The 27,032-nt window shown below is 41.0% G+C and overlaps 1 protein-coding gene across 1 annotated transcript; it reads right to left on the reverse strand.

Annotated features, from left to right (window-relative positions):
• Positions 1–485: 485 nt before the first annotated feature.
• Positions 486–27,032, reverse strand: ARGLU1 (arginine and glutamate rich 1). The gene is made up of 4 exons (XM_047755722.1): positions 26,442–27,032; positions 18,064–18,289; positions 15,691–15,774; positions 486–1,315 (listed from the first exon to the last, which is right to left on the reverse strand). The coding sequence occupies exons 1-4, from the start codon at positions 26,786–26,788 to the stop codon at positions 1,151–1,153; spliced, it is 822 nt and encodes a 273-aa protein (XP_047611678.1). The 5' UTR covers positions 26,789–27,032; the 3' UTR covers positions 486–1,150.

Consider the following 27,032-nt stretch of genomic DNA (forward strand, 5'->3'; position numbering starts at 1 on the left):
TTTAATGTGTTTGTCCCAAAAATAAACGTGCAGGTACCCTACACTGAAAATGATTTGACTACCTTAGCCTTTTGTAAAAGTACAAAGCTAAGTTCTTTCTGATGGCCCACTTTGAAAATAATCTAAGATACTATAAATTTTTAGAAGCATTTTCCTAGTCTTTGTTAAGTATAATTTGTGGTGATAATACTTCTATCCTAAAGCAGAGGACTGAGAACTTCCATCTTTTTCTGGGTGCTCAGACTTTCTTCAAGGTAATACTGTTGTCATAATTGCTGTATTGGCATAAATTAGATATTTGTAAAAAATAGCCATTAAATACTAATTTCAAGTATATTTAATGTACATATAAATCCTATGTTAGAAGTATAAATGAGAGGAAATATATACAGCATAGTTCTAGGATTTCTAGATTGTTGACCATCAAAAAGTAAACCACCCTCTTTAAGACTTAACAGAACTTTAAAGAAAATTGCTTCAACATATGAATTTAAGACTTGACTTTATTCAGCAAAATCATTTATTTACACAAGGGGGAATGCTGGTTTGATTTTGTCAATGAAATAAAAACAAACTGAACAGACAATACTGAATTGTTTATGTGTGTTTTGTATCAGAGCTGACCGACTGTTTCCTTACCTGTGTCAGGAACATCAAGAGCAACAGTATCTCGAAGACACTGGTTAACAATACACCACACAAAGGTCCAGTAACACCCTGGGCGCTTCCAATGCAATTACCAACTTTTTCTTTTTTTATAAATATATAAAAAAACAAAAAGTCAGCAAAACCAGCATTATGATGTAGTCAACAGAGTCTAACTCTGAAGTCAGTGGGTCCGTAAAAACCGTATCAGATCATCCACAGTTTCAAAGTGATCTCTGTTTCAGACCACTAACACAGAATCCAACCAGTGAAAATATATCACTTTTCAGAAGACAGCAATGATCTGATAAGGATTTGACTTAATGAAAGTTAAGGGGAGGGAGGGGGAAAAAGGAATTGCAGAGCATAGCCCCTATTAGAACAAGCTAACTTTCCAGATTTTCCAAATTAAAAAAACGAAAACAAAACAAAAAAACCACTTCAACATGAAGCTACCATACAAAGTTTCTCCATTTTTCTTTGTAAAAAGTTCAGAGTTTGCAATTTAATCCTGGGTTTTTAATGAGAAGGACAGTTTTGGCCTGGACTTCCCCTTGCCCAGGATAATTTTTTGTTCTTCTTTTTGTTGACGCTGTCGCTCTTGTTCTAGTTTCATCCTTTCCTCATGAATCTTTCTTTGTTCTTCAACAATTCTCAACTGCTCTTCAGCCTAAAAGTTAAAAGTAAAAAATTAGAATTTCAAGCCTTCTACTAGTAAACTTCCAGAAACTGGGTGACAAATTAATCAATACGAGCATACAAAAGAGCATGATACAAAAGGAATCTTGCCTAGGATTACACAGAAAGTGTCAAAGGAAAATATACTGAGGAATTAGAAAAGATTTCCTTTCTAATTATTCCTACATTTTTTTTATTGTTTTAATGAAAAATACATTAACAAATTGTAGGAAGGCACTTGTATATTTTGAAAACAGAATTTCTACAAATCATGTCCTGAGATCAGCATACAATTTGTCTTATTTCCTATTTTTCAGCTGTACCTTCAATGCACCAGATTAACAAACTGTTACGAAAGTATGATTTTTTTCAGAGTATGTTAGCTACCAATTATTTAACTAAATTTATAATCAGAAAGGCATACAAAAAATTAGACAATTTATAATCAAAAAGGCACACAAAAAATTGCAGACAAAATCCCCAATGGAGCTACATTATACTGTCAATAAACCAAGACACTCTACTTTTTTTCTGAAGAGAAATATAATAGGAAAACTTATTAACCTAGCTGACTATAAAATGCCATCTAATTTCAAACAGACACCAATATAATTATTTCCTGCAATGCCTTCAACTCCTTCAGTCTCAAGCAACCAACCTGTGTTCGTTTCTCTGTGATTTCCTCTTTACTGAGAAAATTCAGGCTTTTTCTCATGAGCTCCTTCCTCACCAAGTCTCTCCTTCCCACCACGTCCACTTCCTTAATTCTCAACTAGCTGCAATTTTATTCCTTTCTCCCAGGGGACGGACACTAGGTAGTGGGTACTGGCGATCTGGGGTGTCACAACTGGGGGCAGCATCTAGTGGGTAGAGGACAGGCTGACAGACATCCTACAATGCAGAGGACACACGCCCATACAAAGAATTATTGTTACCACTGAGTTGTCCTTTTTTTCCCATCTGACCTTGATCTTCAAATATCCACTACATCCTTTGAGTGTCTATTTCCAATTAAAGCCAATTTTTAAAAGTCAGTGCTTCCACCAGCATAATTCTACTGAAATTATATTCTAGACGGTCGAAAATTAACACCAGGTTTAATGACCTTTGTCTTCATTCTTTTTTTTTGGCCTCACGGCTTGTGGAAGTTCTTGCGCCAGGGAAGGAATTGAGTCCGCACTATAGCTATAACCAGAGCCACAGCAGTGAGAATGCAGGATCCTTAACCTGTTGAGTCACGAGGGATCTCCTCTTTACTCACACTTCCGTTCACCTGAACTTGATGTTTTAAAAATTTTCCCGCCTCCCACACATGAAACACTAAGGTTCAAAAGGTTACGGTCCTCCACCAGCTCAGCCACGTCTTTCTCTACTGATAAGATTTTTTTTTTCCTGCTCAGGAATAATAAAAATCAATGTGACTGAATTATAGGCTTTATGGCAGAAGATGGGAAAGGTAACAATTTCTGGTACACTACATAAAATGTCTGCATTTTATTTTGTGGCGAAAAAACAAACAAGCCAACCCAGCTTTAAAACACGTTAAGTCACACCAGAAGAGGGTTGCTTTCCTTTAAGATGGAGGGGCAGTGGGTGGTGTAAGGGAAGAATGGGGGCCGAACGAAGGCCAGTGGGAAAAATCCGCTCTGCTAGGGTCAGGTCAAAAATGAGGAAGACTCAAACTTTTAAAAGTGGGAATTTGGTGGGCAGGCAAGATGGAAAAGTGGATCTTCATGTACTTCTCTATTTCTGTATTTTCATAAGGTGGAACGTCCAACAGAGATGAAGGACCTCTCTCACGCCCTCCTCCTAAGCTACATTTGCAGCTGGCTGACGAACATCCAACTGGAAGCCTCTTCACTACCTTCCAAATCCCACCTGTTCAAGACTGAAACTCTTCAAGCCTAACCCTAAAACAAGCCAGCCCTTCCTATCTTCCCTGCTGCCGCCCGTGTGGCACAACTTACCGTCTCCACCCCCTGCCCAAGACACAACCACCAGTCCTCACACTTGCTAATTCCTCTTTACATTCTCTCTTCCTATATGCCCCCATCTAGGGTTTTCCTCCCCATTTTTCCTGCCACCACACTAGGCCAGGGCCCCACATCTCTCACAGACCTAAATTGGTTTCCTTGTTTCCAGGCTCTGCCCTTAGGCCCACCCACACAATGCTGCCAGCCTCACTTTTCCTGCCCTCCAACTTCTAACAGATTCCCAAGGCACAGAAAAGGATTAACTTCCTAAATCACCAAACTACCGATGGCTTTCTACAACCTGGCTCCAACTTTGTTCTTCCGATTCTCTCTCAGACTTTCCTTTCCATTTTGCCTCCCCCCTCCCCCCAGCTCACGTATGTCAAAGTCCATTTCAAACCACCACTCTCTTCTTTACGATTTCACTGATAACTGCAAAAGAAGTAAGTCTCTACTTCTGATCATCAGTCAATTCCTGTATCAATTACCTTATCCACAGTCTTAGTAAGTCATCACATATTTGGGGTAAGGGCATTCAAGGCACTAAGGACTCTCGGGCTGAACGCATGTGCTTTGGAAACGCTTAAGACAGACATCCCAAACTCACTCTGCCCCAAGGCTCTAAGTCAGCCCCTAGCAAAGGAGAGTAGAGAAAACCCTGGGGAGTGAAGAGTCTGAACACTACAACCTCAATGTGTAAGAGAAATTTACGAAAAGTTCTTGGGCACTATCGACCCCAACTACATTTCACAGTACTTTTATCCAGTGATTTTATTTTCTAGCATTTATCCTATAAATACAATTGTATTCATGGAAACTGAACAAGTTTATTGCAACATTGTCTATTTTTTTTTTCTGCCTTTTTGCTATTTCTTGGGCCGCTCCCACGGCATATGGAGGTTCCCAGGCTAGGGGTTGAATCAGAGCTGTAGCCAGGCCTATGCCAGAGCCACAGCAACGTGGGATCCGAGCTGCATCTGCAACCTACACCGCAGCTCACGGCAATGCCAGATCGTTAACCCACTGAGCAAGGGCAGGCACCGAACCCACAACCTCATGATTCCCAGTAGGATTCGTTAACCCCTGTGCCACGATGGGAACTCCAATTGCAGCATAGTCTATGAAAGACTGGAAAACCCAGATATTCACCAGCATAGAATTACCCCTCCTCCCCTAGAGCAATGATGTGAAATCTCAGCTACAAGACCAAGGACTGAACCCAGATCACAGTGGTGAAAGTGCCAAATCCTAACCATTAGACCACCAGCGAACTCCCCCAATATGGAACTATTAAATACATTATGGAACTATTAAATTATGTAAGATCTTTAAAAGAAAAGACTGCGTTGCTTTTTAAATTAAAAAAAAGGAAAAAAAAAAAAGGAATTCCAGGTGAAGGATGCAGTGTTGTCACTGCTGTGGCACAGGTTTGATACCTAGCCAGGGAACGTTCACATGGGTGTGGCCAAAAAAACAAAAACAAAAACAAAAAAACCCAAAAAACTTGAATGTGATCATATTCCTAATCGAAAAAAAAAACGAACAAGATTTAAAAAGTAACTTCCTTCCTAGACAGAAAATACTATTTCTACTGCATAGGAATCACCTTTAGATTGAGCAAAGAAAAAGAAAAGGTTCAGCTTCATTTAAGTCTACAAAGATGGGACACTGAAGTACGTGTGTGGGAAGGGGAGCTGTGACTTCTCTGGACTACAGCTAGCAGTGTTATCCCCAGCGTGAAGCACACAGTGCTAAGCACTATTGGAAGTGCCTGATAATGGAGTGATTTTCAAAAATGAATCAAGCAGATCTTTCCTATCTTTATGTACAAATATTTTTATGTTGTTCTGCTACAGCTCTGAACTAAGATTATTCAATTACATCTTGGCCACTAAACTTGTTGTGATAATCACTCCTCAATGTTAAGTCAAATCGTTACGAAGTACACAAACGTATACATGTCAATTATAACTCAAGAAAACTGCAAGAAAAAACAGTAAAAAACACTAAAAAGAATGACGCAAATTTAAGTGTCTTTATGTAAAAAAATATGTATCTCCAAATGCGCCCTGTATAAGACTTTGACAATTTTAATATATTAAAATTAACACTCAAGGCGTCTGTAAAACAAGTATCTTATGACCTGCATAATTGGTCTTTAAATTTCAGGACTTCAATAATCTTGGGAAAATCTTAATTTCTTTGATTCTTATTTGTTACATGTGAAAAGAATGGCTCGAATAATAATGATCAAAACAAAACACAGATTTCCCACTGTGGCTCAGCAGTAACAAATTGGACTTGTATCTATGAGGACATGGGTTTGATCTCTGTCCCTGCTCAATGGGTTAAGGATCTGGCACTGCCATGAGCTGCAGTGTAGGTCACAAATGCAGCTCAGATTTGGAGTTGCTGTGGTGTAGGCCGGCAGCTGCAGGTCCAATTCAACCCCTAGCCTGGCAACTTCCACATACCTCGAGTGCAGCACTAAAGCAAACAAAACAAAACAACAACCGACAAACAAAAAAAACCCCGAAATGATCACAGAGTATATCACAGGGTTAGTACAGAATGAAATGAGCTAATTATGAGAACATATTGTAAAATGCAAATAACTTTATAAATGCTAGAAATTATCCTTTTAATCCAACAAAACATATCTGAAAGCCCAGGTATAGTGACCAAAGAAGGAAAAAAGTTATTTTAGCTCTAAGAGAACCATGTTGAACTCAAAGTTACAGAAACTTTTCCAACTGGATGCTATGTCTTGATCTACTGACAATAAAAGTAAACTTTATACAAAAAAAAAAAAAAAGCTAGTTGAAAAAACCCAAAGCAACCTCTTATTTTAATACAGTGGCTTTCGAGTGAGGAAAAACTGCCCACCTGTCAGTAAGTGTGGTATGACCCCACACCTTACTAGCTAGGTACTCTTTTAAGCCTCTTTTAAGTCTCCCTCTGTAGTAATTATCTGATATACTGCTTTGCTCTCTGCTTTGCTTCTGGTGACTAGCAGCTCCTCTCCCCCCTTATTTTGTTTCAAACATATAAAAAAGAAAGCACCATCCTGAGTTCCCACCATGACTAGCGGGTTAAGGATCCTGGCGTTGCTGGATTCAATCCCTGGCCCAGGAATTCCCAAGTGCCACGGGCGTGCTCCTGGCTCCAAAAAAGAGAAACATTATTCCAAATAGGGGGAGGCTATCCACGCCTGTATTCCTTACAGATGAACACCAGGCTCCTACGAGGCTTATGTGGGGACAGCACAGAGACCCTGGAGCCAGCCAGCACCCACAACACTGGAGCCGGCACATGGCGGCAGGCCTTCCTAGCCACTGCATCCAAGGCCCTGTTCAGTCTCAAAAAGGCTTTCAACCCTGCGTGCCGCTCAAAAGAATGATTGGTGAAATGAAACACACAAAAGAAAACTACCCCACTGTAGCAGGATCAATTCCCCCTCCCAATATCTGCTTCCTCCCTCTCCCCTTTACAGAGGGCCCACTGCCTTTGTAAAAATTACTCCTTACACTATCTATAATTTTAGATCAGGGTCCTTAGCAGCAATTTCCTTTGCAAACAGGGATACTGAAATCTACTACTCTCTATGTGAAATATATATAAATTTTTACCAAAAAAGAAAAAGATCCAAAGACAGAAATACTTATCAGGGGTGATTATAGGAATGATGGGAGAAAATGAAAAATACTACAATTAGGAATCACGCCCCTACCTGGGACGTCTGTTTGTGTTGTAACCTTCCAAAAGGCACCTCCTGTGCCACTCTACCATTTGCAACTTTAGTTCTTTGATACACTTTTCCCTCCATAGCAAGGGCAATACTGTACATGCCCCCCTTTAGACAAACAATGAGTAAAAAAATTTTTTTAAAAATTGATGTAATTAGGCCTGATGCTTAGCAAACTCTATTACTACGATGTCCTTCATGTACAAGGTTAAAAAAATAACATCAGAAGAACTGAAAAAACCAACTCCCTCTCCCCCTGCCCCAGGCCCATGACGGTTTAGTTATTCTGATAGTCACCTCTCCTCAGGATGAATGCTGTCGTTACGGAAAAGCATTAGTTACCCATCTAAAGGGAAATCATACCACACTCCCTCCAGCCCCTTTCATTTGTTAAATTTCTCTGTTACCTTTATGACCGTAAACATATTTCTGAACTTCAACATTAGATAATATCTCCTAAGACTCCACTTTACCTAAAGGACAGATAATTACTTCAAGGACTGAGTGGTGACTGAGTCTGGTTTTGAAATATCAGGTACACGAATCACTGCCTTCCGGAGTTTTGAAGAGACTGCGCCCTGCTGCTGCCAAGAGAAATCTCCTACTTTCAGGAGTTTACCATTTATGTCCTAAAACCTCACAAAACAACAGCACTACTCTAGATGTGGTCCTTGTAATCTTCTGTGCCCTACACCCTCTGCTCAGGGGAGCTCCTGCTGCCTTGACATCCATTCCCTTCTGCGAAAGCGCCCGGAGATGCCTGGTGCTCTCGCTGTGGGCAGACCCCTTTCAGGTCTTCCCTGGTTCCTACAGCAGCCCGTTCCTCCCTCCCTGCTGCTCTTCTCCCTCCCTCTGTGCACCCCGATCACTCACCAAATCCAACTCTTCTCTTTCCTGTCTCCACTGCCTCCTTGTTAAGTGCCCATCTTTGCACTGGTCTCAGGGGCTTATCGTGTTTCCAGTCTCTGTCCTTCGAACCACCCACACAATGCCAGTACATTAACGTCCAGAAAACTCATTAAAAAAGCTGCTGCCCAGAATACATTAACATAATTAAATCAGCTTTCTATCTTATCAACTGGGAACAAGCCTCTCATTGATTGAATGTTCTTACCTAACTTGCACACCATTTCATTTCAAATTAAAATATTTAATAGATATTTACATTTGGTACCACACCACATTCTTCCATCTCTTAAAATGTCTAAATATATCCTAAGTACTGTGCTATTTCAACTTACACATGCCTACTTTGCTATAAATCCCCCATTCTCTCTCCAACTGTGTTAGTTTCCTGTACCCACTGTTAACAAATTATCACAAACGGAGAGCTTAAAACCTCAGAAGTTTATTCTGAAGGCAAGAAGGCCAATACTAAAATCACTGCAACAAAAGCAAGATTACACAGGGCCACCACTTCTTCTACCGCTATCTTCAAACCTCCCTATTCTTCCTATCACCTTGTCCCACATTACCAGACCCTGAAAATCTTTCACCGTGATGTCCTCCCTTCCTTGTAGGGCAGTTGGCAGCATTTCTGCTGATAGAACATCCTCAAAAATTCTGTGGGTCTCCCACATACGTCAGGCCCTTAGACAACAGGCTTTTCCACAGGTCTTTCCTGGATAATCACATCTAATCCTGGCTTTTGCCAAAATGACTATGGTAACCTGTGAGTCACATGCTTAATCTCTTCAGCATTAGCAAAACTGTCCAGTCATATGCAGCCTGAGCCTTCTTTCCAGAGTAAGTTTTTCTAACGGCACACCTAATTTTAGCATCTTTTGCAACCCAAACCTAAAGTTCTCATTTATTTTACTTCTTAGCTCCTTCCTCAATTTCGCTTCTTGCATTTCACATAAATAGTGAGAAGAAACCAGACTGCACTCTCCTTGCAAATACCTTCTGCTATATATCCAAGTTCATCACTTATCTAAGTCCTGCCTTCCATACAATACTGGACACAATTCAGTTGGATTTTCATCCGCTGAATAACAAGGAATTCCTTCTCTCCAGTTTTTTTTGGGGGTGGCGGGGGGACATGCCCATAGCATGTGGAAGCTCCTGGGGCAAGGACTGAACCTGTGCCACAGCAGTGAACCAAGCCACTGCAGTGACAATGCCAGATCCTTAATCTGCTGCGCCACAAGAAAACTCCCGTTTCTAATATGTTATACATCTGCCTCTGAGCCCTAACCAGAAGTGCCTATAAAGTCCATATTCCTACCAACAGTCTTTTAAAAGCAGTCTGGTCATTTTCTTCCATGTGCTTCAAAATTCTTCCAGCCTCTATCCCACTGTCCAATTCCAAAAACTCGTCCACATTTCCAGGTGACAAACTATCACAAACCAGGTAGGCTCGAAACAACACAAAATTATTCTGAGGGCCAGAAGTCCAAAATCAGGGTTACCACACCAAAAATCGAGGTGTCAGCAGGGCTGTGCTTCCTCTGGAGGACCCGGGAGAGTCTCCTCCTTGCTTCGTCTACCTCCTGGTGGCTGCTGGAGTGACCACATCACTCCCATTTCCAAGGCCAGCATCTTCACCTCTCCGCCTTGCCCCTGACTTCTCCTGTGTGTTTTGTGCTAACATCTCCCTCTGTCTCCCGTTATAAGGCATTTAGGGCACAGAGATAATCCAGGATAAATTCCCCACCTCAAAAACGTTAACTTTATTCATATCTTTAAAGACTCTTTATATAAAGTATCATTCACAGATTCCAGGGATTACAATATGGTTATCTTTTGGGGGGAGGGGTAAGGGGACTATTTTTCAGTCTACCTACTAAATAAATATTAAATTCTTCCTTGGGAGTTCTCACTGCAGTGCAGCGGGTTACGAATCCAACTGCAGCAGCCTGGGTCACTGCGGAGGCACTCAAGCCCCAGCCCAGCGCAGTGGGTTAAGGATCCAGAGATGCTGCAGCTGAGGCACAGGTTGCAACTGTGGCTCAGATTTCAACCCTGACCCAGGAAATTCCATACACCGCGAGTGTGGCCAAAAAAATTCTTACTTACATTTTTCTAAGAACTCTTTTCAGAGCTCTAAATTGCAAAGTGTGATACGGTTTACTATAAATTTAACTATGTGCAATACATTTCATATACAGTCAACTGCAAACACAGTACTATTTTTTCTCCTCTCTCAAACTGGTGAGATACCAGGTATTACAGGGCGCAATGATCATGGTAAATCTCCCTATCTGGCGCAGGGATAAGAGGAAAACTATTCCAATTTAGAGGAAATATAGTGTTTATCGAGAACTTCAGGGGATAGTTTGAGTTGTTTTTCCTACAGCTTGAGGTTTTCCTGCAACTGAGAACATTCTGCTCCACAGCATCACCTTCGTTTAGTCTGTTTCCCTTTCTGAATAAATGAGATTCAAATATATCTCAGAAAACTACCTGGGCAATTTCCCAGACACATCATTAAAATAAAAAAAAATGTGTGAAAAAAAAGACTTTTTAAAATTTTAAAATACTATTTTTAAAATTTTAAAGAAAACGAATTTCTCCATTGTACTAACAACACCCTTTCAAATATTTGAAGACAGCTGTGCAGTGCTAGTACTAACCCAAGAACTAGGAACCAATCTGCCAAAAAGCCAGGCCAATCCACATTTCGATTAATTCTTATTTGATTTTTACAAATCAAGCATGTTTGAGTTGGTTAATATTTTCTTGCCTCCTTATGGACAGATAAACAACTTGGAATTGGACTGAGCAAAAATTCCTCTTGGTCTGGATGACTTAACCTGTCTACCATGTATGAGAGGCCGTATGTGTTCCTTATTTCACACATTACTGGGACCAATCTTTCAAGTTTGTCATGAGAACCTACCTAAAAGTTAATCTCAGTGTGGCTTAAATTTATTTTCTTTACTAATTATTCTTATCTAATCATAACAGTGATATATATTTAACTTGTAGAAAACACACAAACTGCATAAAAGTGTATTACATATAAGCTTATCAATTAGAGATAATTATTCTTAGCACTTCGGAATAGTTTTCTTTTTTTTAGGGCCGCACCTGCAGCACATAGAGGTTCCCAGGCCAGGGGCTGAAGAGGAGCTGTAACCGCTGGCCTACACCAGAGCCACAGTAACGTGAGATCCGAGCTGTGTCTGCGACCTACATCACAGCTCATAGCAACGCCAGATCCTTAACCCAGAGCAAGGCCAGGGATTGAACCTGTGTCCTCACGGATGCTAGTCAGCTTGTGTCCACCGAGCAACAATGGGAACTCCAGAAAACCTTACATTTTACATTAGGAAAAATCAGGTCGTATGTGAGAGTTTTGTATTTAGCTACTTCCCCTAAATTATCAAATGCTTTTTGACTACAGGAAAAACCCGCTGTTTGTACATGTTATAACTTATCTAAAAACCTGGGCAATTTTTATTACTCAAATAACATGAGCAGAACATTTTTGTGTTTGAGTTGATTGGTACCTGATTCATTTTCCATGAGACAAATTCCAAGGAACAATTAACATTAAGGTTCCCGATGTTTACTGACTTCGTGTTATTTTCTAAAATGGTCGTAATCCATTTAAACTTCCAGGATCACTAGATAAAGGGTCTCTTTATAGCATACCCTTTCCAACATTTGGTACTAATGAGGATCTGTCATGCAGTATTAGAGAAAAAGAAAAGGGGGGGGGCATTTCTTTGCATTCCTATTGAGATTGGGATTTATTTTCAGGAATTTATTACAGCTATTTTTCATCTTACTTATATAAGTTACTTATTTTACATCTCAAAGTAGGTTTTTTTTTTTTTTTTGGTTTTTATCGATTTACAAAAGATCATTGTGTTACTCTTTCAAAGTTATAAACAATGTTTAAGAAATCTCCCCCAGGGTACTTTCTTCTCCAACCTGTCTTTAACCTGCTTTGGAAACCTCATCTCCGGAATTCCCTTCGTGGCTCAGTGGCAATGAATTTGACTAGTATCCCTGAGGAGGTGGGTTCAATCTCTGACTTTGCTCAGTGGGTTAAGGATCCAGCATTGTTGTGAGCTGTGGAGTAGGTCGCAAGACGTGGCTAGGATCCAACACTGCTGTGGCGGTGGTGTAGGCCGGCAGCTGCAGCTCTGATTTGTTCCATACCCTGGGAACCTCCATATGCCGCAGGTGCAGCCCTGAAAAGAAAAGGAAAAAACAAAACCTCATCTCCCATTACTTATCACACAAACTTCCTACTGCATATAAAATTTGCTTATTACATCAACAACTACTTTTCCCATTATCCCAAGAGATCCCACACACGCTTGCTTTCTTCTAATTCTACTTGTGTAAAGGCCTTTGGCCCTATTTCATTTCCCCAGACTCTTGTCCCCAGCCTGAATTCAACTTCTAATTATCCATCCAGGCACAGCTCAGGGGTATCGATTCCAGAAAGGTTCCCAGGGAAAACTATGTCAGTTATTATCTCACACAGTTCACACCATTTACCAATTAGTTTCATATTATTAACTTTCCTGGGAGTTGTCCTTGTCTCCACAATTAATACATTAAAGTCTTTAAAAGAACTTAACATCTTGGCTATTTTTAATCTTCAAAGTGATTTTTTTTCTTTTCCTTTTTAGGGTTGCACCTGCAGAATATGGGCATTCCCAGGATAGGGGTCGAATCAGAGTTGTAGCCACCAGCCTATACCACGGCCATAGCAGCACCAGATCTGAGCTGCATCTGTGACCTACACTACTGAGCCACAACGGGAATTCCTCCAAATTGATTTTTATACACATTAGTTTTTCAAATAAATTATGTAAATAGTCACTTAGCCACTCCTCTTCCTTCCTTGATTTCTACAAGAAAAATACTTCTCATTTAACTTATACAGAAAAATGAACAGGTCTACATTTCCAATATACATATAACATAATGAAGCAAAGAGAACTGTTGGTTCAACAAGATATATATACTACCATGACTGGCATACCCAGGAAAATCTCATGCTGTCTATAGCACTCTATTACATCCTTCTATTTCTTTTTTTTTTTTTGTCTTTTGTCTTTGTTGTTGTTGTTGCCATTTCTTGGGCTGCTCCCTCGCGGCATATGGAGGTTCCCAGGCTAGGGGTCGAATCGGAGCTGTAGCCACCGGCCTACGCCAGAGCCACAGCAACGCGGGATCCGAGCCGTGTCTGCAACCTACACCACAGCTCATGGCAACGCCGGATCGTTAACCCACTGAGCAAGGGCAGGGACCGAACCCGCAACCTCATGGTTCCTAGTCGGATTCGTTAACCACTGCGCCACGATGGGAACTCCCTATTTCTTAAATATTTTATTATTTTAATGAGACTTTCAACATACTCTATGTGGCATTTCCTAGTATACATGTATAAAGACTAAAGAACCATGGGAGTTCCCTTCGTGGCACAGAGGAAACTAATCCGACTAGTAACTAATCCACTAGTAACCACTGGCCTGGCTCAGTAGGTTAAGGATCTGGCATTGCAGTGAGCTGTGGTGTAGTCGCAGACATGGCTCAGATCTGGCACTGCTGCGGCTATGGTGTAGGCCAGCAGCTATAGCTCCCATTCGACCCTTGGCCTAGGAACATCCATATGCCAAGGGTGCAGCCCTAAAAAGCAAAAAAGTGAAACAAAACAAAAAATGGGACTAAAGAACTATACTCGAAATTGAGAAGAAGAGGAAAGGACTACAAAAATGAAACTTCGATATGCGCCTTGCATCTTTATACGTTAACATTTTTTTGTCTTTGCCTATTCATGGGATACTCTTCTTTCCCTGCAAGTATATGATCAATATTACCAAATAAAAATGAATTTTCTCCACATCAACAATTTATGTTTTCAACTTGTCTGAACACATGAATGAGTTACATCCATATTTGTAACAATTTTTCCTCAAATTCAAGTTTCTTTTTCTCTAAGATATCTTTTCACTGAAGTTTTATTGACAACATGCAGAGGTGAACTCAGATGCTCTAGAGCAGTGCTAGTATGGCCCCCGGAGCAACGACAGTGCAAACTAATCAAAATCCACAAGATCTGTAGAAGTCAAGAGTTACCATGTTAGAAACTTCTACAGCAACCTGACCTCATTTTTCTAATAATTCATCTTAACTTATTTTTGCAAAAGCAGAGGTCTGAGAAAGACTGAGATTAAAAGACAAAAAATCTGGCCAATCACCACCTGAGAAACACTGCTCTAGAAAACGCTTGCTGATCTGTTCTCCAGTAATGACACTCAGGAGGCTGTATTTGTATGGTCTGTGTGGGGAAACAAAGACGGGATGCGGGAGGAATAGAAGGAGGCCAAGCTGTCCTTAGGCACCAGCCAGCCACCCCAGGGTCAGGAGGGATCAAGAGCTTCTCAGCGTACAGCAAGTTGAGGAGCTCTGCTCTAGCGGTCACAATCTGGCACTTCAGGGCACCCACAGTGAACTCCCTATACTAGACAATCCCTTACACCATGTTCTAAGAAGAATTCTATCCCATGCTGGGTAATTTTGCTTCAATGTCTTAAATTTCAATTATACCGTTCCTCTTTTCTGTGAATATCCATTCCTTAGAAGCAAGTTCTTTCAAAGTTCAACCTTAAAAACTACAATTAAGATGCACACTTCCCATCATCTCACTTCCTCCACTGAGATTCTCTCATGTGGAATCACAAAAAAAAGCATTATCGCATACTTACTGATGAGCAGATAGTGATACATCTTATTATGACCCTTTATCCATTTCATATTGGCAGGGTTTTTTCCGACCTAAGCAGTTTTTAAGGTCTTTTCATGGGTAAAGCTGGAGGAGTAGGTCTCTCTCCTTTCCCCGTGGCTTTCGTAAGAATCAGAGCAGTGACATTAGGAATCCACTGTGTCATGCGCACTAAGCTGCTTAGGATGTCTCCAGGTTGGCTCTTACCTGAGACAGACTATCTTAAAGGTTCCTGCTCTAGAACCAAGCACTGGTCGGCTGAACTTTCACATTCTTGTCCCTACAGGACAATGTTTACAGTCCCCCTCACTCGGATCACCCGATGGGACCCACTGTTTATCAGAGATCCTCCCAGATCTTTTTCTTTGCCTTCAGACAGTCAAGAATTTGGTTTTTTTCTAAACACCTTAGTTAGAGCTCACATCTCGGTTTTTCCCCTGGTCTACAGATAACACAGCAGCAAATGCCTACCTATGGCTGCCTTATTTCTAACCGGACAAAACTTGTCTACAACCAAGAATCTGTCTTGGATCATGTCTTCATCCCTAGGGAGTAAATGCCACTAATCCCCATTCATCCTACATAAATTTCCTTCTATCTCTGGTTTATATTCTTAATGTGAAGTAAAATTCTTCATGGGGGGGGGGGAGTTCTCCCTTATAATATGTCTTACTATTCTTCTTTGGTTTTTGATCTATGTGTATCTATAGTCCTTTAATTCTAGCTTTCTTTTTCATCATACTGAGAATGCTTCAAAATAAATTCATACCCTTAATTGGGAAAACCCTACTGTACCAAAAAATTTATCTACTTTTTTATTCCACTTTAAATGGTAGTATATGTTACAAACAGACAAGTAAGTATTAAAATACACAATGGGAATAAAAACTAGAAGTGATACGTATTAGTTCGTCTATTTAAAAAATTAAAAAATATTTCCACGTATGCTTTGTACATACCAGTTTGGCTTGTGCTTCTGCAATTTTTCGGTTATTCTCTTCTAGTATTCGCTCTAGCTCCTCACGTTTTGCACGTTCTTCCTCCTAAAGGGGAGGACATGTTAAGATGTTAGGAAAATAAAATGTTTTTTTAATTGATTCAATATTTACTAATCTTCCTCTGAACTTCTTTGATCTGACTTACAGGGTAGCTTTATAGCCACCTTCTGTCTGACAAATGATAAACTGTGCAGCCACTAAAATTTGTTTCTAGCACTAAATTTAAATCATCCCTCCCAGTCCAAACAGCAACCAACTAAACCCTCCCTAATGATAGTCTCCTGGCAATTATTACTAATACTTTAATATCACACAAATCAACAAGGACAACTACAAAACTGGATAGTATTTACCAAATTAAAAAAATAATATATAAAATATAAATAAAGTGAATATTTGTCTCACCAATTATGTATACCTACGTATTCTTTACCTATACTCCTTTAATCAGCATTAAAAGTTGAATATTTACTGTCTTGTCCAGTGTCCTGCAGAGTGTGCTCCTCGGCTGCCATACGCGCCAGCTTCCTCTTTAAAATGATTTGTACTGTTAGCTTGGCAATACCTGCATCAGCAGCTCAACCATTTATAAAGAAACAACATACAAGGAAGGCTGAGCTGAGGAATGCAGATGTTTATGGTAAGAAGGAACAAAAAATGTAATTCATCATTCCTAAGGCAAACAATTAATAAGAAAAATACATTTACTGTTAGTGAAAAATACAAATGGTAATCCATACTTCATGGAACTAAGGGCTTCTTCCATGGGGAAATGGACTTAACATTCAGATGTTGACAATTTCTAAAGGCAGCTTATCTTGTCATCTACAGTCTGAACTGAAATTCAGGAATCCAGGGGGTGCATGGTCAGGAAATAAAATTCTGTAATTTATTTTTTCTTGGAGAATTTAATGAGATTTTATAATGCAAACTATATGAAGATTGCTTGATGGTTTGGGCAGTGTTGAGATCACAGCATACATATTCAAATGATTTTAATATTTGGAAAGATTGTCAGAGGGGTGTGTCCGTGTAAAAAAAAAATTGTTAATATGAAACAAAAAGCAAATGAAGAGAAAAAAATCTTCCTATGATTAATAACTCGCTACAAGACAGCACCATTACTCCAAAAGCATCTTCATTATTAAAAGCACTAATAAAAATTTCATATATTCAATTGCACAGTCTGTGAAAGCCACCAAATATAATAAACATGTTTACCTAGTTAAAGACAGCACCAGGGAAAAATGCATTTGCAAGGCTAACCTTACTGGAAAAGATTGAATATGGTATCAACTTGTCCACAGTAATGCCAAGATAAATATGACGCGTCACATATTTTGAGTCGAATATTGAAATTTAAGAAAATATTTCACCTACAGGATTTCCTACAGCACACACCAATAGAATTCATATTCATTATGAAAACTATGTTGAGGAACATTCAAGGCTGCAAGGTAATAATGGGCCTTGAGTGTTTCAGCGACTTTTAACAAGTTTTAGGATCCTGGAGTAATCAGTGCAAATAAGCCATAAAGCTTCAGTAGCAAATTACTGTCTCACAGAAAGACATTTTCAACTTCTGCTCCAGCTGCTGATAAAACAAATCATGTGTTTAGCTTGACTCCAGACAAGGACAACCTGTTCCTTCATAACTCTCTAGAGAAAAAAAGGAGTTGTTAGTAGATACTAAAAAAGTGGATGAATAATCTGGACATTTTTCCTAAAAAGATTCTTTGAAACACATTAGGAAAATGGAGGGCCTTATGATCAGAATGCTTGATTAGTCCATTGTGTTGAAGCAGGATTGGGGGTAGGGGGTAAGGGATAAAAGAAGGAAAAAAAGAAGAGCAAGAAAACCTATTTATCAAAAGCAGGTGCTGTCACTCAACGTTAGGCCCTGCTCTTTTTAATCTGACTGAAGGCAAAAAGCCTCTCACAGTCTAGGTAATAAGAGTGATAAACAGAAAAGAAGAACACACAACCACAGGTGGATTTTTAACCTTTTCCCTTTACCACTCCCTGTCTTCCCCCACCCTCCCAAAAAAGAATATAAGTCCTGCAGCCATGGCAAAAGTTTCAAACACTTCTCAAATATGTAAGCCAGTTTCATTAAATCAAAACGTATCCTTGAATATGTTTTATGAAAATAACTTTTAATATCAGTCAGTGCATCTTAATAGGCTAAAAAAATTAACTTCCACAGCAATGTTAAGTTTAGATGAGAAAGGAATTAGTCTGTATTCCATCTCTTTCTGAACTGAGCAGGAGGCACACCCAACACTGAAAGTTTTGCCATGGACTGTCTCTACTTTCCAAACGACCGAGCGTTACCTCTCTGGCTTTTTGTGCTGCAAGCTCAGCTTGTCTCTGTCGCTCGAGTTCTTCGAGCAACTGCTTTTCCATGATGCGCTTGGCTTCCTCCACCCTTCGGAGAACTTCTCGCTCAATTTCATCCTTCCTTTTCTCCAATTCTTCCTCTACCCTTTTTGCCACCAATTCTTCTACTCTTCGTGCTGTTTCTTCCTCGATGAGTTTTTCTTCTATTTCTTGCTGCCGACTAGCAAACAAAGTGGGAAAAATGATTTAGATAATGTAAGAAATAAACCTAGTAACTGAAACAGAGCTAGTTTTAAGTCTGTAAAAACAATGAGTTGATTATATATCTCTATGATTTTACAATTCATTTGTAACAGTCAAGAAAAAGATAAATACCCAGATGTTAAGTGATACATAAATGCACATAAATACAAAATCATGTTTTATTCCTCTATCACTTTAAAGTAAATACAAAAAGGCCAATATGTACAAAGAGTTTAATACATTATTTTTAGGACCCTAGAGTAAACTTGAAATAGGAAATCTATTTTTGTTATCAGCTTTATAATAATAGGACAGGCTGCTATATCATGACTTGCTCATGTGCCAATCCATTCAGTCTAAGGGGTGAGCTACAAAGAAGTTAGGAGAAACTATCACGGAGCAAGCAATCCAGGCCAACTAAAATCAGTCTCCCCCTCCCCTAAAGCAAGGCGAGAATAAAGAGATTCAGACTGCTAAAGCAATAGTACTGTAGCTTTGAGCAAAAATATAGACCAACTTATTCAGATTCTGAACTTTATACCCTTAATTGCACCTTTTCTTTCTTTTGTTAACCAACTTTTGATTACAAGCTTTTCCAGATAGGGGAAAGTGGATGAAAATATATTTTTGTTATTACTTCTGCTAAAAAGTTTAATAATGATATTGTTCAACTATTTTAATCTCCTTCAGATATCATATATGAGCTTATTTACTCAAAATGAAATTCTATGTCGAAGATATGACATTTATCAAGGCACTGTAGTGGAAGCCTTTCACATTTTATAGCAATGATCTCCTATGTTAGCCACTAGTCACATATGTCCACTCTGAACTGTAGTAGGAAGAAAAAATAAAAGATCTCATAAATATTTTTATTTGATTACATGCTAAAATGACAATATTTTGAGACAGATTAGTAATATATTAAAATTATCTTCACTAGGTTTTTTTTTTGGTCTTTTGTCTTTTTTAGGGCCGCACCCCTAGCATATGGAGGTTCCCAGGCTAGGGGTCTAATCCGAGCTATAGCTGCTGGCCTACACCACAGCCATTGCAAGATGGGATCCAAGCTGTGTCTGCGAACTACACCACAGCTCATGACAACACCGGATCCTTAACCCACTGAGCGAGGCCAGGGATCGAACCTGCAACCTCATGGTTCCTAGTCGGATTATTTCCATTGCGTCACGACAGGAACTCCTTCACTAGCTTCTTTCTAATATAGAAAATTTTAAATTACGTATGTGGCTCACATTTATCTTTTGAACAGCATTATTCGAGACAATAATTTTTGCTGAATGAATGCAGAGACTCTGGAAGTATAACTACATCCTAAAGAGATCAATCTATTAATGCTTCAACATTTTCACGATCCACAAATCATGGATTAACAAATTAAACAAAACCTGTAAACTTTATACCCTTTGATGACTTATACCTACGTATGAGAGGCATTCCATTTATTTGTTTAGTAAAGACTTTACAGTTTCTAAGTGGCCTTTAAATATTCCAATCCACTTCAATGCCAGTGAAGGGGGGGGGTGATTCAATTCCCACTCAAGTGCTTTTGTTCTCAATTCTTGTTACTCATTCACGGTAGTACCACACTAACACCAGTGTATCTAACATTCTGAATCATATGTTTCTACATTTACAACCCACCCATCTCTGCCAGGTAGGTAGTAGAGTTGAGAAAGTGTAATTTGTTAGGGTCTAGGTATCTGCAATAACCATTCGGAAGATTCTGTTGCTTGTTTCTTAAATCTCTTCCCCAACACTGAATCATTGGTGACTTTCATTGGGGAAAAAAAGAAAATAGAACACGAAAGCCTAACATATAGCCTATAACTACACTCCTTCTCCTTTTAACTTCCAATAAGATACAGGGTAGTTTCAATAAGCCTTTATGAGTAAAAGAGAACAGAAATCCACTCCAATGCTAAAAATGAATTACCAGGAATATCTAAAGGAAAGCAGGCAGTGATTTTGAAGGAAATTAAACTACATTTCAAATATAAAAATGTTGTTTCTCTACTTCATCCAAAGAGAAAAAAAGAGTAAGAGATAAAACAAGTAGGGCTGACAAGTGCTGAACCTGTAGAGGTATATGATGTTTACACTAATTTACTTGTAATTTGAAAAGTTTTCAAAACACAAAGTTTTGAAAGTATACACATCCATACATACATTCTTTTGTTGGTTCTTCTAAAATTAGTAAACGTAGAGATATCTAAGGAGAAAAACTTCAAAAATGGTACAATTCAACTCCTAAAAGGACAACATAAACCAAATTCCAATTAAAACTTCCCACACAAAGTAAAGAAGAGGGAGAAGAATGGGATAAAGCTTTGGGTTAGCTTATCAGTGGAAAAGCTGTCTAATTAACTTAAGAATCTGGAAAAGGTGGAAGGGACCTGAGACAGATTCAGGGTTTCTGTCAAGCAAACAGCCCCTAAGCAATAACAATACAGCGCAATGCCTAATGGTGGCCACATTTCATAGATTTGGTCTGTAAGGAGAAAATGAGCCTAAATAAATCCAGTTTATTACTTACAGCAAAAGCCAGATCAGCAAAGTGTCAGCTCCCTGTCTCTGCTCCCACTGATGGACAAACCAGAGGGGCCAGGTGAAAGGCTGTGCAGGCAGTAGGTGGCTGCTGCTAAGGAGTCACTTCTAACTATAGCTCAGCAGCTTTATAGCCTAAAGGGGAGGGCAAATGGAAACTCCCAAGCTCAACAGAAATCAGGAGGATGAGAAATGGCCTACTAGAGTTTCTCACAAGGCTGCTTATCTCTCTTTGTTCCTGGAGGAACCTCAGGGCCACCCCACCCCACCCCCCACGGGACTATGATTACTTATTACGCCTTGCTTGCCATTTCCTACACGGAGACAAGGTCAGGGCACCGGAGCAGAGCTGTCCCCACAGGTATCATCAAGGATATAACTTCTGTTGTTGCTGTTATTCTTGGTAAGGTTAAAATGGCTACTTCAGTAATCAGGAAACAAATTTAAATCAATTTTCACACTTGGTTTTGAAAAAGTTAAAGCCCAATATTGCTTTAATTCCCCTCCCTGACACCACCCAAATCCAGAAAACCAAAGGACACATAAAACAACAGAATTCAGCATTTGGGAGATAAACAAGTCTTTACTGAACAACCTACTATGTACTAGATGCTGCACTAGAACCCTGAATCCCACTAATACCTACTAATACACCCTGTATTTCTGTGACTCCTCAACTGAATTGAGAAGTATTACTATACAAGATAAAGATCCGCTGCATGTTTCAGCGATTTCTGTTTCCACAAATGCACAATGATATAGGTACAGAACGGAAGGAAACTTTGTAATAACATAGCCTTGCTCTACCGCTTAGTCAGGTGTGATGGGGGTCCAGTGGATAGTTCCTCAAATTAAGAAGTCTGGTTCATTTTTATTGACGACAAATTTATTACAATGATGAAGTAACTTCATAGGAGGTGCTAAAACTTTTTCAGAAAAAAAAAAACCAAACCCACTTTTGTCATTAGTATCTTAGAAAAGACATGTATCATCTAAAATCACTGCCTATCCATCCCTTAAACTCTTCTCACAGGAGCTACCACTCTCTTGATGTTCTCCTCAGACTCCTCTGCTGAATCCATGCCCTTGCTAAGACTCTGTGCCACTAATGAAAGGCGTAAACCAGAATCTTCAAGTTTTTCAATAGAAATGGTAGAGAGCAGGTCGTCCTTTTCTCTCTGCTCGCGGATATCTTAAAAACACAAATCAAAATCGACTTTAAAATGGCAACCACTAAAACAAACAGCAAGGGCTCAGGAATACAGCACCCATTAAAAGAGAGTGTGACTTTGTACAGAGTAATGGGCAATATGAATTTTAAACGTCCTTAAAATGCACAAACTCAACCCTCAGAGATTACTTCTAGGAACTGCTTTATAATATTAACAAACAGCATTTACTCAATACTGAACAGACAGCAAATGCTCTGCCCAAAGCTTTCTACACCATGGCATCCTGAACATCTCTGATGGCTCGGGAGGCTAACCAGTTTCAGATCGCTGCATGTTGCTGAGAGGTGATGCTCAACCCAGGTGACTCCAAAGCTACTCATTTTAAGCTCAATACTACCCTACACTGTTTCTCTACCACAAATGTGAAAGGGAAAGATATCCAAAAAATTTAGCTACCAAAATACTTAGAAATTGATAAAATTCTCATTAATCTGGATTGATCTTATGTCCTATGTCTATCTCAAAGCCCTAACCTCCCTGGTATAAGTAGTTTCATACACTGAATCTGCTCTCGCAATCAGTTCAAGTGTGCTTCTAAGAATCACTCATATAGATAGATTCCAGTTCACTTTAGATACTTAACTTAGGAGGCTCTCAATCTGTCATGCACTTGAACACTAAATACAATGCAAACCTATATATCAAAGGCTATAGTCAATTACTATGTCATTAACACTACTTTGTTTGCTCCAAGTCATTTTCAGCTGCCCGTTTTTTCCAACAGTTAATACAACACACATAAAGCACCTCAAAAATAATACCTATGAAAATAATAAGAATACAGGGGACGGGGAGGAAAGGAACACTGAATGACAAGCATCTAAGGAGACCTTTTGGACTAAATTTTCAATTACATAAATTAAATGAGCTATTCGAAATTGAGAAAAAAATTTTTTTTCTAATTTTAAGGTCTGCCTTTTATTGCATTAAGATTATCACCTGTAAGGTCACTTCTTAAATCCACTAATTCAGTCTGGCTGCATGTACGCAAAGCAACATTATTTACTGAGTCCCATCACATACATGCCAAGTATCACCTAGACACTTTCTTTCTTTCTTTCTTTCTTTATTTGCCATTTCTTGGGCCGCTCCCGCGGCATGAGGAGGTTTCCAGGCTAGGGGTCTAATTGGAGCTACAGCTGCTGGCCTACACCACAGCCACAGCAACGCCAGATCCAAGCCACGTCTGCAACCTGCACCACAGCTCACGGCAACGCCGGATCCTTAACCCACCAGGGATCGAACCTAGTCGGATTCGTTAACCACTGAGCCACGACGGGAACTCCCACCTAGATACTTTAAATGCGCTATTTCTAATCCTCATTACAAACAAGACAGGTACCTCCATTTTCAGATAAGAAATCAAGCTCACAGGCAGGGAAGCTAAGAAAGCCCTCAGAACTGCAAAGGGCAAAACAATCCAGGGTCCAATCTTACTGAGACTTTCTCATTGGTTAAGCCCAACAGAAAATTTTCACTTTGCGGCTTCTCGACCTGGACCTCTTCAAGGTACACAAGATAGTGTGTTCTTCTGGCACCTTCTCCGCTCTCTGGACCACCACACACCTGTCTTCCTCCACCAACTGTAGACGCAGACATTCCCCAGGGCTCTTACGTTCAGAGAACCAGGTGCTCCACCCTCCACACTCTCCCAGCTACTTTCAATCTTTCCCCAGGCCTGTCTCCATACCACCCTCGGATAAACTCACTATGTCCAAAATCCAGTGTCTATATGTCAGAAGAGCCAAGTGGAAACTCGCTTTGACTCTTCCCTCTCCCATTCTGACATGTTAACTAGTGTCTGACACACAGGAGTACTTAAAACATCTGGTGGCTGAGATGCGAGAGCCACAATATAAATTTGAGAGCTAACAATAATGCTCTATATCCCTGATGTTTCACAACAATTTTATTTGTCCTAAATGTTTCTAAATCTGCTCCTTTCCCATTCCAACAACTGCTCCCTCACTACTCCTATGTGGACTTACTGTTTACTTTCCATCCCATATAGCATCTGATCTGTTTAAAAACAAACTCAAGCCACTTACCTGCTTAAGATCTTTCTGGTTTATGGGATGAACTCCAAGCTCCTTCAAATGGCAGACAAGACTCTTCCCATGATTCCCAGCCTCTACCTACCTCTCCAGTCACTCCATGACTCTACCACCTATAGAACTTCATGTTCCAGTCAATATTCCCCTTTCCACTCCATCCCAAGCCCACTGTGCACCCCTCCCTTTATTCTGGCAGGGGAGGGGGGCCTCCCTTGAGGTCCACGTGAATTCTCCTCTGCCTCCTGTTTTTACCAGCCTTGGCTCTCCTTCCTTTTGAGAACCAAGGTGTTTACCGGTCTGAGATGCTTCCTTTTTACAGTCTTATCACTGCCACTGAATTTACTACACTGTATCATTACCTATCTACCTGTCTTCAAGCTAGATCAAGCTTTTGGAGAGGGGTCGATCATCTTTAACAGCTCCTGGCACTTATTAAATGCTTCATAAATATTAGTTGAATGAACCAACCAACAAGATTTGCACCAGTAATTCTACCCATAGCCATGACTGCAAAACCTAGGTCTTTCCACTGTCTCCTTTGCATTATTAGGCATTAAACCGTATTAAGCAGTGCTTAGACCATATAAGTAGTACCTACTGTGTGACACACAGGCATTCAGTGTACAGGTGCCTGCTAGCTCTGCCCCTCCTCCCTACAGAAACACGAATGGTAGTGTGCTTCTTCATCAACTTGGAATTCATTTCAAGCCTGGATTTCTCTGCTACTCATGTGTAGCCCACTAAATGCACTTAAGGACTTGCACACCAAGTTTCCTTTCACTCTTCCTCAAAGTCTTTCTGGTGAAGAGCAAATCATTACCCTTTGGAGGTATCCTTTGTTTTCACAGGGAAAATATTACTTCAGAGATGTCTTGGATAACTTTTTGAAAAGTTCACCTGTTCAAAGTTATTTGAAGTCAGGGATCTTGCTACAAACCAAAAAAAACCCCTGGGTTCTACATAACCAAGATTTGCTGTGACACAATTCCTTGTATTGGGTTTTCCTGTGTACTGCTGACAGTTCTAAGTGAAGGAAACATGAAAGCGCTGAGCGAGTTTTCAAGGAAGGCAGCGAAAACGCTCTCCAGGTACTCTGTAACAGTGCTCCAGTCCCTACTTAATGATCTGCTTTTAGAAACAAGCTCTGCTGGAACATCCACATAACACAAACCTCACTGCAGAACTATTTAAAACCCCTACACAATTCAGTACACATAAATTTGTCTCAGGAAAATTCTATATTCATAACTTTCCTGACTCATGAACACTTAAAAACTCACACGGAAGAACTGAGGAAGACGGCTTGTCAAACTTGGAGTCAGCAAATCTAACTCTACCTTCTAACCTGGCTTTGGGAAAGAACACCCAGAGCTCGAGAGTAACTATGGTCTTGCACCAAGACAAAACTCCACATTTGAAAGCCAAAATTTCATTAGTTTGGGGTTAATTTGCACCATCTCTTAGATCAAAGATACTTGAGAGGTGACTCTTCCGCATGTGATCAGTGCAAAAGTAAAAGTAAACATTAAAGTATGTTCCAAACGGCAGGTATCCCCAAGGGGAAACGAACAAGATGGCACCAAAGTTGCTGCAGACAAGTATTGAAGCAAAAACCCTAAAAAGAAAAAAGATGGAGCAGGCTTTGATTGGGACGGCGGCTGGAACTGAATTCAAACACCAAGGCTCATCTATGTGGCTGTACACTTAGAATGCGTGCACTCTGTTTTCACGCCTAAAAACCAAGAGGAGACCCGAGAAAGGCGAAGCGACCGCGACGTCTCTTAACAGGAATACACTGAAATAAAAGGTCTCGTGTGGGGCATAGCGTTGCACTACCCCAAGTGTTTCACGCCGGAGAATCCCTGCGCAATGCTTAGGATGCAATGCAAGAACGCTCTCGTCCAGAGGGCCTGCAAACGCACCCCATCCACGTCCTCGGGAAGCTCGGCCCTCACCGTCCGGGGCCCATGCCGCTCCCCAACCCCACCGTGAACTCCACCCCCTACTTCCGGGACTCGCCTCCTCCTCTCGCGCCAAAATGCTTTCTCTCCACTCAGCCTCTCCAGCCTGGTCCCCCCCATTCTCCTTCCCAGCCAACGTGGACGTTCGTGCTGCACCGGGCTTCCCAGACGCCGCCGAGGACGCTGGCCCTCGGGGCCGGCTCCTGCGACCCCTCTCGCCGCCTCCACCCCCGACGCGCCCACCACCACCCCTCTCCCCGCCACCTCCCGCTCCCCCCGCCGCCCCGCTCCGCGCCCCTCCCCCCGCAGGTACTCACATTTTTCGTTGCCGCTCGAACTCCGCTTTCTTCTCCTCCTCCTCTCGCTTCTGCTTCTCGTCCAGGCTGCTGCGCTTGCTCACCGTGCGCCCGAAGATGTCGATGCGGTCGGGCGGGGACGACGCGCGCTCCCGGTCCCGCTCGCGCCGGGACACGGCCGTGTTGGTGGAGCGCGAGCGCGAGCGCGACTCCCGCCGCCGGTTCCGTTTACTTTCCCGGGATTTGGAGCGCTTCCGCACGCGCTCCTTGTCCCGAGACCGCGACCGCGACCGGCTCCGCTTCTTGTTGTGTTTGCTGCTCTTGGTGTGTTTGGAGCGGGACGAGCTGCGGCTCCGAGACCGGCCCATCCTTCCGGGAGACGCTGTGACCAACCGCTGGCTTCGGGCCCTGCACGTGCCCGGCTACCCTCGCCTTCGCCTCCGGACTCGGGCTGGTCGTCCTGTGGAGACCGGGGAGAGGGCAGCTGTTACCCAGATGACTTCGTGCCGCTCCCTGAGGTCAACGGCCGCCACGAAGGCCGCTTAAAACCACAAGGCCGCAACGCCAGGAGTTGCTAAGATGGCAGCCGCGGCTGCACCGGCCGCCCTTCCC

The sequence above is a fragment of the Phacochoerus africanus genome, chromosome 13 (genome assembly GCF_016906955.1).
Source record: "Phacochoerus africanus isolate WHEZ1 chromosome 13, ROS_Pafr_v1, whole genome shotgun sequence".
Classification (NCBI taxonomy): Eukaryota; Metazoa; Chordata; class Mammalia; order Artiodactyla; family Suidae; genus Phacochoerus; species Phacochoerus africanus.